The sequence below is a fragment of the Mugil cephalus genome, chromosome 22 (genome assembly GCF_022458985.1).
Source record: "Mugil cephalus isolate CIBA_MC_2020 chromosome 22, CIBA_Mcephalus_1.1, whole genome shotgun sequence".
In the NCBI taxonomy this organism is placed as follows: domain Eukaryota; kingdom Metazoa; phylum Chordata; class Actinopteri; order Mugiliformes; family Mugilidae; genus Mugil; species Mugil cephalus.
The window spans coordinates 14,888,344-14,905,773 of NC_061791.1; the positions used below are offsets into that span (position 1 = coordinate 14,888,344).

At 42.3% G+C, this 17,430-nt stretch overlaps 1 protein-coding gene and 1 long non-coding RNA gene across 2 annotated transcripts in view; one reads left to right on the plus strand and one right to left on the minus strand.

Annotated features, from left to right (window-relative positions):
- Window positions 1-5,071: 5,071 nt before the first annotated feature.
- rerg (RAS-like, estrogen-regulated, growth inhibitor) overlaps window positions 5,072-17,430 on the minus strand; it is a 43,171-nt gene continuing 30,812 nt past the window's right edge. The window contains exons 3-5 of the mRNA XM_047575542.1: window positions 16,534-16,590; window positions 8,929-9,002; window positions 5,072-6,447 (exon numbers count right to left, since the gene is read on the minus strand). Coding sequence (XP_047431498.1) covers window positions 6,037-6,447; window positions 8,929-9,002; window positions 16,534-16,590 — 542 coding nt within the window. The 3' untranslated portion in view covers window positions 5,072-6,036. The remainder of the gene's footprint in view (window positions 6,448-8,928; window positions 9,003-16,533; window positions 16,591-17,430) is intronic.
- LOC125000148 overlaps window positions 11,653-17,430 on the plus strand; it is a 30,548-nt gene continuing 24,770 nt past the window's right edge. The window contains exon 1 of the long non-coding RNA XR_007111277.1: window positions 11,653-11,762. This is a non-coding gene — a long non-coding RNA (uncharacterized LOC125000148). The remainder of the gene's footprint in view (window positions 11,763-17,430) is intronic.

Sequence of the window (17,430 nt, forward strand, 5' to 3'; positions counted from 1 at the left end):
CTCTCTAGCCTGCGTACCGAACAACGACGCCTTGGTCACCATAGTGAGTATCTTTAAAACAAGGGAAGGCCTTGGTTGTCATGGGAACTGCAATGCTTCACAGAGCACAGATGGGCAAAAAAAATAAATAAATAAATAAATGAGATAAAGGTGGAAATCCTCTACTTTCTTTTAGTCTCACAGCTGACACGTTTCCATGTTCCTGTTCACGCAAAAAGGTTAAGGACTCATCTTTGCGTAAACTGTAAACCAGGGGCCCCCAAACTGACGGATAGGTTAAGTAGGTAACCTACCAGTATATGTGTTATATACTGTATTGAACTCGGCCTAGTGCTTTTGATAAATATAAGTTATTATTCTGCATTCAATATTAAGCTATTGAAATAATACACAGATGCAATATATTATTTTTTTCATTTCAAACATGTGCAGCAGTAGGATGGCCGTGCCAGAAAACTGTGGGGGGAAAATTAAAAAAAAAATGTATAATAAATGTCTAATCAACTAAAGATTTTGTGACCCCCCCCCTGCAATATTTCAACAGACCCCTTAGGGGGTCACGGACCCCCTGATGAAAACCTATGCTATAAACTACATTTATATCGCAATCGCACTTTCATCCAAATATATTTTGTTGTTCTTGTCCACTTGGCATCAACAAACACTTACAGGTGAGCTTCTAATGCAGACACTTGAACAACTTGAAGACAGGTGACATTCTCAACACAGAGAAAAACCATAAGAAAGGTCTGTCCACTACTCTTATTCTTTTACTGTTCTGGCATTATTTCTCTGAATATATTATAACCAATCAAAAAGTCTATGTTATATGTTTGTTATTACAGGTTTTTTTTCCTATCATGTTTGGCAGCCTGATTCTGGTCCATTGGTCAGTACTTAGACGTATATTCTTGATACCCAACGTACTCACATGTGATTGGTTATGACCCAAACCTTTCGTGAGCTCATTATTCCGTGTGAAATCAACATTTTCCCAAACTGGATACCCCATAACATTCAAAAGAGTGATGAACCTGAGGCGAGGAAGTTTTTCTTGCTCTGATGCAGCCATGCTTTGGAAATAAACTCCTCAAGTCTAACTTAAACATCGTGTCAGTGCATTACCAGCCCACTCAGGGAAGAAGTATGTGTTATTTGTAAGGGATTGGACAGAAGAGGAAAGAAGAGCTCCGGAGAACCAGCGTGTTTACAGAGGGAACGTTGCCTCTCTTTGCACGTCTTTCATTTCCTCTGCTATGAAGATATCGTGCTTTCCGTTCTGTTTTTTCAACCTTCCTCCGCCTCACAAAGGAAAATTTCATCAAGTAGATCTCAAGAACGTGTCTGCTGCCAAATAAGTTCTTAAAAATAAACACAGGGTACGTTTGAACATCCCGAATCACTTACTGACTATTGTGATTGGTCTCTGGTCATCTACGATCACTTATTAGCTGCAGTGTTTGTTTCTCAGTCATTCTGTTATTCCACTCATTTTCCCCCTGATTGCATATCTAAACAGGATGTATGGGGACATCAGCATCTGCAAGGATATGGCAATTATTTTCGCTCTACGGGCGTTTTTCTCGCTCCAGAAATATTAGCAGCATCAACACTGAGTGTCTTTCCAAGAGAGCTTGCTGAATATATATATATTTTTTTACAACACACTGGAAGACAGTTAATAATAAACACAGCTATGATAAATGACAAAACAATCTCTATCTATCTCCTATCACATGATCTTCATCAGCGGATAAAGCGATTGCTCAGAAAGAGCGAGCTGCAGCTTCCAAGGTCAAGGATGAACAACTAAACTCAGCTTTGGACAAATACAAAAAAAAAAAAAAAGGACAAATCTCCACGCCTAAGATTCCACAACACTGAGCTAGTCTCCTGATTAAGATAGGGAAGATTTCATCCATAATCCATGAAATACTTTCGCAAACTGCACACAAGCCAGTTCTATACTACAGGATTTCAAAGAAGATGGATCAGTGTTGTCTAGAGCACACTAAATCTCTTCCACAGCTTTGGATTTCTTATTTGACGGGAAAAGTGAAAAGCAGCCAATCTTCCAGATGTTGTATCTTGCTCTAGTTTTGTCAGAATAACTCATTATTTGACACAATATTGACTTCACAAATATTAAATGTGTACTGTGTAGTAATTCCAGCAGAGCAGGTGCAGGCAGTGTCTCCTTTTATTTCTATCACTAACACGTAGTACACAGCCTCATGGGAGCCTCAAGGGAGCCTCAAGGGAGCCTGTTGAACCAGGAGTTCCCTTGAGACTGACCCTGAGAGCAGACTTCATTGAGCAAATAAGCAGTTGGCCTGCTGGTGGCAATTGGTAGAGAACTGGAGCATCAGCCCTGACAATTTTCCAGAGTTTCGGCCTAAACTGTGAGGCCCAGTCAAAAGAGAGGCCAGATGGTGTGTCAGTGATTGACGAATGACTCGGGATGATCTAGTCCACCGTGGTGAGGCGGTGGGTGAAATCATGGCAGATGGAAGGGGACCCACCAGGTTGATGTCCATATGATCAAACTTCCTCTGAGCTAGATAAAAACTAGGTTTTTTAGGTTAATGTAAGTGTTTGCTGCATCTGCTACATATACCCAAGACTGAGTTAAATGCAATGGAAATGTTAGCGACCCCTTCTTCACTACAATGATGTCCAGTATTACACTGATTGAAAAAAAAACTGCAGCCAGTGTAGTATTATCAGTTAACCCAAAGACGCATGTCTTTGGATCGTGGGAAGAAACCAGAACACCTGCAGAAAACCAATGCAGCCACTGGGTTAGGGTTACGGCTAGGGTTACGGTTAGGGTTAGGATAAGGTTAGGCCCATGGGTTTGAACCCAGAATCTTCTTTCTGTGAGGAATCAGTGCTAATCACTAGCACATTTATTATATTACCTTTAAATGTATCAAAGCAAGAATTGCTTTGATACATTTAAAGGTAAGCATTACTGATTACTGATTACTTGGCTAATTAGGCAAGGTTACCAGATAATACTTGATGTGACAAAGGTGAAGGAAAACTGAAATGATCAGCATAATCTTGTTAAATTTTGCTAAAGAAAACAACATTTGAAGGGGAGAAATTATTTTTACTCTCCATGCTTTGCTAAAAATCATCAACTTATATCATGTTTCACACAGCAAGATCATCCCCTCTTTCACTTTAACTTCACTAATATGACCATAACTCACTAGGTACAAAGACGTTGATTTTGACCAGGTTAAGGAGATTGGAGGTTAGACACGCATATAGGCAAGTATGTATAATTGGATGTTTAAGGCGTGGGCTTCTTGAAGCTGAGTTATATAACTTCATTAGTTAAGATAGAAGTGTTTAGAGTCGAATCAGATGAACATTGATCTCAGAAGCTCTGTAAACCATAGCAATGGGGAAACCTGAAATTGCCATTTTCTCTGCCTCGTTGGCTTCATTGTTCCCTTCACTGGTTATTATGAGATTTTTATCACCAGTTATTCTCTGCCAGATAGCTGGATCACACCTTTGTGCTTCACCCAAATAAAGCCTCTCGTGTGTTCTCTCACTGAGCCTGGAATCCATCTGAAGTAACAGGGGGTGTTTAGAGACGCACTGTTGGAAGTGGTTAACCATTGACTTTGATTTACTTGGCTACTATTGTGCATGTAAATGGGAAACAAATTAAAAATAATTTTAATCTAGGCCTTAAAGAAATAACTATATTGTGAGAGTCAAATCCACCCAATGTTGATAAAAAGTAACTACTAATGATTGATGGGGTGAAGAGTGGCATTGTCTTTTTTTCTGTATTAGACTGTGTATGGTCCGTTATTGTAATCATAGTTCAGTTGTATCCTACAAAGTCATTGCTGCTGCTCTCCCTGCCTTAGACTTTCCACATATGCATATTTTAAATACAGAAGCCCTACAGAGCCATACTACTAAAAACGCAAAACAGATGTTTTTGTTGTTGTTTTTTTGTTTGTTTTGGGGGGTATTTTCGCTGTTGTTGGCATTTGTAAACCTGATTCAAAATCGTGCATAAAAAGACTGTGATTCTTAGTGGATTGTGTTTATGAAACTTTGGTGAAAGTTCAGTCACCTGACCCCAGACGATCTGTCGCCCTCTGGCTAATGTGACTATCACTCTACTTCCTTATCTTTTCTATTTCCCAAGATGTCAAAAACAGTACGTCCTCAATTTCCACATGCTTTCCCTCCCCCTCATTCCGTCACTCTGTCTGCAGGCAGTCTATTGAGAAATCTGCCTTCCCATCTCTGCCTGTCCCTGGTCATCCTAAAACTCTTCATCAGAGGTCTCCTTCAGACAACTTCATCTGCTTCTCCACCACCATCAGCGTCTAGACTCTACGTTTCCTGTCCCTATCCACCATCACTGGTAGGGACTCATCACTGTGAAACCATTGCTCTTCAGTGTCTGCCCGTCAAAGTCTATCTAACATGTTTGTGAAATGTCCACACTCAATATCTGTACTGTCAGGTGTTGTTAAAACAAAATGCAGCAACATATGTGTTTTGTTTGTCAAACTCTCCCTGTTATGTCGAGAAGAACAATATTTTTGACTGAAATATGACAGAAGGAACAAATCTGTAGCTCTGTAATTCCTTGGACCTAGGTCTGTGCTACATTAGCCTTGTGGCATGCAATGGCTCACTTCAGTTTTTTTTTTTTTTTTTTTTTTTTGATGTGGCAGTATTTGGGTGTGCAGTTGGGTTTTTCTCTGACAGTTGATAGTGAGTGTTTGATTACTGTTCAGTCACATAAAAGGAAAAGGCATGAGTTCAGCTTCAACACCTCTATAAAACAGCAGCATATTTCCTAAGAAAGACAGATGAACCCAAGGCTGCAACTGAGTTTCAAGAGCACACAGGTTACATCGCTCTAACCCATCTGGAGAATATGACTATGTGAAAGTAACATTTGATGATCTGTCTCCTGGTGCAGTGAAGGTGCCTGTATCATAGTGATTATGTTGTCAAACTTAATGCCATTAAGAGCTTCTTTTTTTTGAATATCATGCACCCATGAATTCGTTAAGAGAAGAACTGGTGGGATATATCCATTTTATTTACAGGTGCACAGCTGATTGTTTTGATCGACACATATATATATCACATTTGAACAATTACAGTATCTTCTACTGTAGACATCTTTGGGTTTTGTACATTTCCAAGACACATAAGTGCTTATGGCTATACACTAAGTCATACTTGCTGCAGTTGACAGTATTATTATTACAGCCATACATGTACATCTGTAGAATGTAAGATTGCTTCCCTTTGTGTGTTTAGAGAACCTGTGCTTTGGTTCCTCAAGGAAAAGATCTCGAGTTCCATGTGCCCTGGGAAGCCTGACAGTCCGTTCCAGAACAGCTAACGTCAACAATACATAGTGGACTTCGTCACAAGATTTGCTTTCAGGACAGACATCGACAATTCTTGGATCTGCCTAGAACTGACATGGATGAACCACGGTATATCTACCTTACACTAACAGTAGTTCTCTGATCTGATCTGAATTTTCTTTGACCACTGCTGACAGAACAGTTAGACACATTCGCCAAAGCACATTACAATATCCCTCTACAGACAAGATAGAAGGAACAAAATCAAAAGTCTTCCTGTGCAATATCATTAAATTCTTGGATTTCCTGCATGCGTATTGGGACAGCTTGCATGCATCGTTTTCGGACTTTCCTTTGCCTTATTGATAAGGTGAGAGAGAAAGTTGGATAAAAGTATACAAGAAGGTCAATGGTATCCAGAATTGTTCTGATCCACTGAGGTTTCTGTAAGATATCATTCGTCAAGTGTCCCAAATATCATTAACATCTTCCCGATGAAAGAGACACTGCACTCGGGCCAAGGGGAAGGAGGATCAGAGAATCACAAAAGAATGAGTTCAACATAAAATCGGTCATATTTGGTCCGTTTTACAAACAATAATTGTCCAACACATTTTATGAGTAAGCTTTACGTTTTTTTGTTCTTACACGGTAGCGTGGCTCGTTCCTAGCTGCTGATCTTGGTCAGCATCTTGTTGATGGCCTGTTTGACATGGGTGGTTGAGCTGCGGCGTCTGGCCTTGCCCTGGACGGCTTTGCGGCGTCTCACCTCTCGGCAGAGCTCGTGGAAAGCCTCGGCCACGGCGCCACCCTCATCGGCACAGGCTGAACATTCGTAGAAGGCACATGCCATTTCCGCGGCCAGGCGCTCTCCTTCCTCTGTCCCGACCTGCCGGACGTGGTCCAGGTCAGACTTGTTGCCCACCAGAACCAGGGGGACATTCTTTGGCTTCTTCACCTCCTCTAGGAGACTTCGGAGCGGCGCCACCTCCTCGAAGCTTCCCCGGTCAGTGATGTCGTACACAATGACAAATCCGTCACCCCAACGCATGTGACCCTCTTTCTGCTGGATGTCCTCCTGAGATGAAGGCAAGAAATATGGTAATTTAAATATTCATCAATGAATAGTTTGACACTCCTTTTGAAGAGGAGATTGATACCACTGGCAAGTTCTTATACCAGCTGGTTGAAAAGCTAGTCTTGCTTTGTATACAATTGAATGGACTAAAATGCTACTCTTCGTATGTTAAGACAATGTTAAAGGGGTTTATGTGCCAACTATTCCTTGTCTATGGGCTTTGAACAAAGCTATGCCACCTGTCCATTGTTCACAGCTTTTACACCAAACTAACTGCCTTTTGGCTGTATTTACCAGCTTGTGTAAGTCCTTGGGCTTATGCAAGCTCTCCCTCATGGTCAGAAGCAGGCAATGCCCCTTTTACACTTAAGTAAATTATCAAATTACCATCTTCGAGTACCTCCATTCATTCTCACATCCACTTCAACTATTCTTCAGATACAACTGCTGTCACTAAGAGCTTTATTATAGCTGTCATGTAGCATGCATCAGCTATTCCGTCAGCACCAGCTATATCTTCTATTTGTATCACGATCAGATTCAACGTGTATGCTGTAGACAGATCTGTGTAGCTATGACAGATAAATGGTTACCGCTGCTCTCTCCTCTCTCTTTTTCTGTCTCTACTCAGCCTGCCTCAAGTAGATGGGTCCCTCCATATGCGTGCCACCCTGCCTTTATGCATGCTCTGGGGGTTCCACATTAGGTTAGGTATTGTAAAGTATGTCGTGTCGTGTTGTATCGGGATGTTTTCGTGTCGTGTCGTGTCGTGTCGTGTCGTATCGTATCGTATCGTATCGTATCGTATCGTATCGTATCGTATCGTATCGTATCGTATCGTATCGCATCACATCTTGTAGTGTTGCATCGTTATTGTATCGTACCGTACCGTACCATATCGTATCATAACATATCGTGTAGTGTCGAACACACATTTTTGGACATAAACGTGTCAGCATTTTCAGTCTCTGCATACATAATTTTGTATAAAAATGTGAAACACATTTAAATTTGCACATGTAAAACATGTAAAAAAAAAAAAAAAAAAGGATTTCTGTTCAGTCCCAGACTTTCTCCCTGCGCTCTCCCACACCTTCTTAGGTCTAAATTAAATCTATGGCCGTCTAAGGAATGCATGCAGTCAAGCGTGCAAGCATGTGCTCCTAATTTGATCACGTCAAGGCAGAAACAGTCTGTTCAGTTGTAACAGGACCCGACTGGTCGTGTGGCAGACTTGAAATCATAACTTGACTAAGGGAAGGCTTAGGCTGGATTCACATCACGTAGGTATCCTAAGATGATGACAGATGAGAAAGCTTGACGTTTGTGTACCTGACCGACATTTGAACCTGGAATTTATGAGCAATCAGGAAGACTTCACCCCACCTAAAATCTCTGCAGTTAGCACAATGCTTTGATACAATCAGGAGAGGCCTGACATCTACTGCAGCCACGTCTGGAAACATTCAGACCTCATCCTAATGTCAGCTGAAAATAGACTACAATGTAATGAGAGAGAGATGACTTGGCTGAGGTGTCGCTGGGGAAATCAGCCGCCAGCAGAACACCTACGCAGTACTGCAGCACATTTATCTCCAGGCCTAGGACTTACGCAAGCTCTCCCTCATGGTCAGAACCTGGCAACGCTCCTGTTAGACTGCAGGAAATTACCGTCTTTATGTGCCATTCATTCTCGTATCCACTTCAACAATTCTTCGAATATCTCCACGAAAGGCAGCAGTGGGAGGATGACAATGCGGACAGTTTTTTTAGCATCAGGAACAAGTGCAGATACACAAAATTACTTTTTTTTTGTGAATTAAAATGTTTTCTTCTCTAAACCGCATAATGCAAAAAGACTTGGGAGGAATAATATCAGGATAGTCTTCTGTTCTTGAAGTTCTTTTCCTTCCTCTGCTACAAATTGCCATTACAAATTTATCTCTTCTATTTACCTCTCTATTGTGTAACCTTCCCTCTCACCCAGCACCTCCCCCCACGCCCACCCCAACTTCCAAGCGGTTACAGAAAATGAATGAATAAATAAGTTGGCAAACTAAGGAGTTTTTATTTATCTTTCAAAACTGTTGCATAATACTCAATTCAATCGTATTACAGCTAAGGTTCTGTTTTATGAGTTTTTCTGCATCCGCCTAAACCTTTTTGACCACTCAGAGTCTCCGTACATGCAAGTGTTAAACGTCACCATCGTGCAAAACAGCCTCCGTTAAGCTGTGTACCCACTGGCAGCCACCATTTAGGAAAAAAACGGATTGTTGAAATTTGGCTTCTTTTTAACTTGCGGTTCCGGTATATCAAACTTGAAACGCTAACTCCTTTATCAGCAGGTGAAATGTTTCTTTTTCTACTTTGAAACAAGCGAGAGAACTATGGAATCATCATAACTCAGACTCATTGTGTAAAGGATTACTGTTTTTATGGGACGACTGATGATGGATGTGAGTTGCATCATGGCCTCACCTGCCCCGCAGTGTCCAGAATCTCCATGGTGACGACCTCATCATCAATATTGGCTTGGTGGCGATATGTTGACTCTGTAAGGCACAAATTACAAAGAGATACTTCTTACATTTAACAAATTCAGTGCAGTGTGAGTCATCATTTGTAGAACTTATTTTAATGTGTTACTGAAGCACACAATTACAATGAAAGATGGCAGATGAAAAGTGCAGTTCTTTTGAATATTACACATAAAACTGATCATTACTGCGTGCGTAAGACTTTTTTCTATTATACCACTGCTTCCTGTCTAATCCTCTTTAATATTGAAAATATGCTCTGGGCACAGCATATAAATGACTCATGTAATTGCTTCAGTATATCTTCTGCACCGTAAAACTGACTGGCCAGTAAATTGCATTTGTGGACCTTCGTCCTATGCCCATCTCTGAAATAAGAAGGAGCCGTCTTTCAGGTCAAAGAAAGAAGACACGCTGGTTTCTGCATGTCCGTCTCAGTCAGACACCACTGACTGCAAAAGGAAATCACGTTTTCATTTCTCCCGACTCTTCTTCCGTTAAATCATTATCCCACATTTTGGAGCCAGGTGCTTTTCCTCTAGCATGTCCAAGACCCTCCTGGTTGCAGGGCTGATGACTGCGATGACCTGAAACAATCTGTGCTTCACCTCTGCTTTGAAAAACAAGATAAGGGCTTCTTATTCCTGCCACGAGAAGACAGGTGTGAACTGTGAACTTTCATTCCACCACCAGAAGACAGCGCATGAGTTATCTGCCTGAATTGCCCCCTTGTAAAATAATCCCATCTGTGTAAAGACCTCACAGTGAGCTCTGGACACCCTGAATCCCTCTGCTGGGTTTTGCAATCCTCTTTACCAGAGAGTTTGATCTGGCTCCTTCTTAATGACTTTTTTATGAATTCAATCTGACTATTACGTTCAGACGATGACTGATGTCCCACCTGCTCTGCTACTTCTCCTTGACACATGGTTCTTTTGAAAAGGGAAAATATTTGAAATGTTTTGTTTTATTCCAGCACAAGAAGTCAATTAATATTTCCTTTGTAATATTAATATTCTGATTCTAAAAGTGAGCAGACTGATGATGAAGAGGGGGTTGGTTCTGGAAACCTGGAAACACACAGCGCTCTCCCTTGACAGCCTCCTGCAGACCCTCTGCTCAGATGTCTTAGCTATTTTCTGTGTAGCATTCTGTGGTTTCAGTGAAAGGAAATGTTGACCGACGACTTTTAACTTTGACATGTGCTGCTCAGTTCCAGTCACATTGTGTGACACAGCTGACTAGCTTACACTGTAGTTGCCCACTATGGCGTAGGTTTTGTATAGATTTGTTGGGGGAATATAGTCCTGAAAAAACTTGAGAAGGTGAAAGCTTTTGTCTGTGTTGGGCTTGTACAATGGAATAACAAAATATTAGGTTGATATTTTACATATTACTTTAACCTCCCAGGTTAGCATAAGTCATACAGCAACAAATTGCAGCAGCCAACCATCAAAACTATTCACATTTGGCAACTATGAAGTCGTTTGATGGTGTCCACTCATAGACAGATGGAGCAGGGGCGTAGAATTGGGTAGGGACGGTATATCCGGCCATTACTGGGTCACCACTACCAATACAACCACTGCCCATAGTGTTAAGTTACTAATTACGACGCACAAAGGGTTAACAGTCAGTCTCTGCTAGTAATCCCGCCTCTAACCTAAGTATCACTCTCCGATTGGCTCTCCTGGTTTCCAGCTAACATGTGATTGGCTGTCCCCACTGTCACTCCATCTGCTTGTAACTACTTGCAACCTGCTGCTAGTTGGACAGGAGGCGGCAGGCGTTTGTTCCGCCTGGGTCACGTCAGCTGGACGGATTTTAATATCAGTGGTGTCACTTAGATTTACATTTGTGTTTTGTGTTCCATTTGTGTTCCAGTAGAGGCTCAACAATACAGATATTGTATAAAAGACCATATTTAATACCAAAGAGATAGACTTTTTTAAAGTTATTTTTACTACTATTCATTTTCATTTATTTGTGCGGAAGAGAGCAACTGTTTAAATGAGCATCTAGACTCTGAGGGTTTATTGTATTTTCCCCCACACGTTTTGGGGGGGGGGGATAAATTCCATGTAATAATTGTGTGAAAGTAAAAGCCTATTTTGCTCAGGCAATAACTGTACCACCAAACTCGATGATCACTGTGTCCCTAATCTGTTTTCATTTGTCATGCATCAACATATTTTTGTCATTAGATAGACAGTAGAGAAGCAGAAGGGGAGGCTGGAAACCAGTGGACACTAATGTGCTTGTTCAAAGGTTACTTCATTCATGCCGCTAGTACATGGGTCGGCAACCCGCGGCTCCGGAGCCGCATGCGGCTCTTTCGTTCCTCTGTTGCGATTCTCTGTGGCGAGCGGTGCGGAGCAAGGACACTGATCAAAGCCGCTCACTTTTTTACGCTAACTAACTGCCTCAGAATAGCGGCAACTAGTCACTCATCAGTGAACGAGCGAGAGCTACACAACAACTGAATGACACTGAATGCCACACCACACTCACGGTTGTAACATCAAAAAACACTGAACTCCCACAGTGCATTGCAACACATTTAGTAGTTGCTATCGAGTATTTAATTCAAATGTATTTTTATTTTAGTGCGTTAGTTTTTTAAATATAATTCTAAATTTGAATTAATGGTGATCTTTTAACATTAAAATAAAATGTATTTAATTTTTTGTCGCTCAACATATACGTCACAACTGCCGACGTGCGACACCCCCCCGGCAGGTCCAGTCCGCTATTTATCGGACTTTTCGACCCCAGGTAAGCTAACCACGGATAAATCCCTGTTATGTTACATAAATGCAATTTCATTTACTCTGCAGTTCTTTCATTTCATAAATGCAACACACTATGGGCCTAGTATAGAGGTAAAAACGATATATGCAGTGTTATCTTCATTTTAGATGTCAAAGGGGTTTTGTGGCTCCCAGTGTTTTCTTTTCGGTGGGAAACGGATCCAAATGGCTCTTTGAGTGTTGGAGGTTGCCGACCCCTGCCCTAGTGTATTCCTCGAAGTTGCCTCCTTGTCTTTTCGTTAGTTGCTTTAACCTATAACACTGCAACACACACTGAATTCTTGTATCCTCCATTCAGCTATGAATGAAAAAATGTTGATTTCTGTTTATTTTTTCTCTGACTATGATCATCTTGGAGAACTTTTGTGTCCCCACCAATGTCGACATCAGTCAGACCTGCTCCCTTGAGATGGAGTGCTTTTCAACTCTTTGGAAAGAGGCACCGGTAATGCACAGTCATGTGCTCTCAAGCAGGAGCATTTAGAAAAAATTTGCCCAAATCAGCCCAAACATTGTTAGCTCGCTCATCTTTTAGCCGGAAAATAAAATTCAAAACCTCCCAATTGGGCCACACTGGACATAATGTTAGTTACTAATCCAATATATATTATTTTCATGTTTATGTTTATACAAAGTTCTTTTAATAGTAGCATCTGGTTGGATAACATCTTGATCTTAGGGTCCTTGCAAACTGCTGGTTACTTGACTATAGACTTGGCTATGACAATAAACCTGTAGAATGCGAACCATCAGATGGTAAAAGTCTGCTTTCCTTGTGAACCGTGTGAATATGGAATTAGTTGTTGTTAATTAAGTGATGAACTCAGAACCTCGAGCCTATTCATAACGATGCAGAAGGTCTCAGATGTCAGAAAAATCTCCACATTCTCAGTGACAGGGGGGTTTAAAACGGCAGGTCGTGCGCGCCCACCCCGCTGCGTCCCAGGTGCACTCCCCTCTCCTGGGGGATAAACTGCGTCCTTTGACGCAAATGAAACGCAACAGAGAGCCAGAGGCGGAAGTAGCCCGTACATCTGTTTGGCTGGAGGCATGGGGAGCGTCTCCGGAGAGAACCAGAGTCTCACACTGCGACTCGTGGGACGGCCTATTTTGGGAGCCATCACTCTGTCAGCTGCAACAGTACCCCATCTGTCCCCGTCCACCACCACCACCACCACCACCACCATCACCCCCTGGTGTATTCGTGGCTAAATGCACTGACAGGGTTGAAATGATTTAACCGGCCCCACCATCCTCTCCAGAGGTCTTGGAAAGAAACGAAAAATGCAGTCATTTCCTCACAGCGGTCAATTCACCTCTCATAACATAAAATAAAACCCCTCACTCCCCGAAGGCTGGCAAAGGCAGAAAGAGAGAGTGTCAGCGCGGATTCAAAAAAGTGTCAAAATGGGTCGGAAAAAATCCAGTTCGTTGGTAAGGCTTGGCAGCGCCTGCTTCCACAGTCTGCTCATAACATTTTTTTTTTTTTTTTTTAAAAAAGTCCCTGTATTGTATTTCCAAAATGTTCGTGCATTCTTCATGTTGTTGTAATGTCACACCACAGTCAGAGCAGCACGCTCTTTTTCGCGCGAGCCAAAGCTCACACAGTGACGGGCGCTATAACTGGACGGTGTACACAGACAGAAACAATTACTGCTCGTAGGCTGTGGCCGCGTGCAGCCTGAACAGCTACCATTCCCCGTCGCGCCGCGGGGGATGAGACCCAGCTTGCGGCCGTGTGTTATCTGCGCGCACTCGCAGCATCTGCCAGCACCAGTGAAAGGCGTGCAGAGCCAACAGACGGACGTACAAATAAAGGTTTAATAATACTAAACAGAATGAAAGCCGCCCTTCAATGAAAGCTGAAAATGTGAGGATGGATTGTGACTGGCTGCTTTTTTAGCCAGTCAGTGACATTGTAAATATAAACTGTAAGACATCTCCACTCACAAGTTTAACAACCGATAAATCAACCAACCAAACCGAGCAAATATTGCCTCGTGTTAGCTCACTGTATAGGTATGGCTGTTATGGAAGCGGAGAACAGCCAGGATTTCTTTCTTTTATTTATTTTAGCCGTTACCTAGACGTCAGAAATAACGATCCTGCGGCGCTAGCGCTTAAGCAGAACAGATGGGGGTTGGTCAACCGCTCGTCTCTGGCTCTGAAACAATGTTGTCGGCAGCAAATAAAACTACGCATTTATACCTTGATTTACTGTCAGCAAATAACGTTCTTGCACAGAAATGCCAAAAAAGGTTCGAGGTATGTTCCAGTGATGTGGGGTAGAAATGCATCCACAGAGTGGACTAATTAGAGCTGATGAGAGGGGTGGCACAATCTTTTTAATTTTTATTTTTTTAACTCGGCTGAATGGGAAAGTATCTGCACCTCTAAACAACCTGTGAACAACGTCAACCCTTGATCTTGACTCTGTGTTAACCAGAAAACGTATTGATCGAGTTTTAATGACGGCAGTTCGATGAAAACATGGGTTTGTTTCTAAAGGTTTTCTCTATTGACGAAATTCACGGTCATGGATACAGGTGTGGAAAATCTCATATTTCAACATTACATTATTCCTGATATTTTAGGGCAGGGGTCTTCAACGGTTTTCGGACCAAGAACCTCCAAAATGACGAAGAGATTAAGTAGTGACCCCCTACCTACTATATTAAACTTGACCTAGTGCTACTTATAAATATACTCTATTATTATCATTTTGCATTCAATATTAAGCTATTTAAATAATAGTGTAAACATGCAGTATATATCTTATTAGATCAGTTCGCATCAGTTCATCTATTCCACCTCTGCTTGCAGCAAACTATGGTCGAGTGTGCGCTTAATCATCTGCTTTGTACTGAGGTTTGAATGAAACGAGACCAAACTCTCATAATTGCCTGTTACCATGTTGACAACAGGCAACGGCGATCATTCATTGCCGGAAAGAACATCCGAGCTTGTTTATAAGCCCCGTGCAAATAAATAGGTGGATAATAAATGGAGATGAACGGTGAGCCGTAGCCGCTGGAAGGCTTATTGAGACGGATGAAGTGCGGCCCACCCTCTGCCAGTAATCCCATTTTTCTAAGGCTAACGCTCTCGCACGTACACCCTCCTCCCCGTCAGCAGGTGTGGCCACAACAGCGTTTTGATAACGCTCTTACCACTTTGCGGGTAATTTGACGTGGGCAGTCTGATTGTTCACAGGTACCCTTTAATGCTGCTGTAGTTCACATTACGCAGGACTTCAAGCTGTGGCGATGCCGAGACGGCGACTCAGGCGGTAGTCAAGGAGGAGATATTTAGTATGATTACAAAAAAAAGACAACTTGGGCAAAAATTCTACTTATTTCTGTTCATACCCGGCCCCTGAGCTCTGTCCAAATCAATCACCTCCAAATTTACAACGTTCCTATTGAAACATCTCAACAACCTCCGAGACGTGATGTGACGCAGATGGCACGAAAGCAATACATCTGCAATCATCCATGCCGTTACATTTACATCGATTACACATGCTCCCCAGCGCGGTGGGCTATGCTGGTCACGCCTCCCGACGCTCATGATTTCACCATAAACAGACAGGCTATTGAAGAGAGCACGACGCGAACAATCGAGAGGCACCGGTCCTCCGCATTGTGCCGGGAAATGAAAAGCGCGGTACACAGGAGACGCTGTGTGCCCTATAATTAGGGCGCGATGAATTGGTTCAATCAGCGTCCACGTATGAAAGGGGCCAGTTCTATGTTATGCAAAAGATGATGAGGGAGGAGGGAAGCTGCAATGCGTTCAACCAGTGTGAATCATTATTCTTTATATTTATATTTTTAAATTCAGATTTTCTGTCATTTTCAGGCACCTTTTTTACTCCATAGACAAGATAATTATATCTATATTGCATACAAAGGAAAACTGCTTCTTTTACATTAGAATACTGATGTTGCTCTACCTGTACGCCACATATGACAATTACTGTCGGCAGCCTGTTAGCTTAGCACAAAAGTGTAGTTGTATGAACTACAAAGGCATCTAATGGTTGTGACATACTTTAAATATTATCTGAATCGAGATTCTGGGAGGTCACAGGGTCAGGCTAATGCGCTACAGGCTAATTTGAGGTTTCTGTGGGTTTAACCTGATTTATTGGTCCGCTACTTACACTGATTATTGTATCATTATGAGGATCACTGCACAGAAAAACACGCAGCTCCCTTAAAAGGCTGATTTTTAGTTAGCTAGCAGCTACAGACTGCAGTGATTATTCCTGAGGTGTGCCAAGCGCCAAGGGATTAACCTGAAGCTGGAGCCCGTTGAATTCCCATTCCAGGCAGAGTGATTTCTCAGATAATTTGGGACTATTTATTATTGGCCATGTCATCTGTTCGTTCTTGTAGTTTTTTAGTTTTTTTTAGTTAGAACGTATAAGGCTGCCAGTAAGGGTGAACCTGCTCACAAAGAACTGGTTTTCGCGGCACATGCACCGTCTGCTCACTCGAGTCGCGTGGAGAGAATAAAGGAGGCTGCGCGCGGATCGTGCAAGGAGAATGTCCGTTACACTTTTTATTTGACATGTTAATTACTGAACTTTAGAGGCAGCAGGAGGTTTTCATAGCTGCGAGATTGTGCTTTCCAGTCGTAACGTAAGCATTTTCCATCACTTTAGCTCTGACGAGGGTAGTAGAATATAGTATTGAATGCTACTACGAAGAGTTTTGAGAAATCTTTCTTACCAAGCGTTGGATCGTACTCCCAGATGAAGCGTCTGGTCAGAAATCTCACCACCAAAGCTGCAAAAAGAAAGAGGAGAAAATGTGTTGAGAGGAAGCCAAAGTAAACTGAGCATGTTTGTAGTTTCATTTTCAGGATGTATATTGGATGTAAAATCCACTTGAAACCATCGGTTCTCGTGCCGATTGCCAGGCTCACAGCCCTAATGTGCACGTCGACCTATGACGCGACTACTTCTGCAACTAATCAGCTGAAGATAACCCGCGAAGAGGCCCGGAAGAGACAAGCCACTCTAATGTTCTTCTCGTCTAAATGCTAATACCTATTTGAGCAGTGCCAGATGATTGCATCCAAACGACCTTCGGCATCACGGAGCATGAGCTCTCAAAGATCCTCATCAGCTGTTCCTCCTCTCACACGAGATAGTTAGCCTGTCCGTTGCAGCGTCGGCCTCACTCAAAAATAGAAAGAATCAACATCCCCCGCCGGACCAGTGAGTCACCGTCTTAATGGTTTACCGTCAACAAGTAATCTGCCTCACGGAAATGGTGATCCGCTTCATTCAGACGGAATTATAAAGTCATTATCTTTGTGCCGCACAGAGACACAAGCCAAACAGTTTGTTTGTCAGAGAGAGAGTACCTGTAAACACCAATTTGCCATGTGACAATCTGACAATCGCTGCAGCATTTCTGCTTTTAGTTCGGCTAATGAGTCACGCGGTGCCACTGAGAATGTCGGAATATCACTCCACACAAAGGCGCGCTGGGAAATGGGGATCTTTACGTTCATCCCCGAGAGAAGCCTGGCATCCCGGTTATTACAAATATTCACCTTTTTTGGCAAGGGAGAGATGAAAGGGTTTTTGTTGAAAGTGAGGAGAAAACATTGAGTCATAT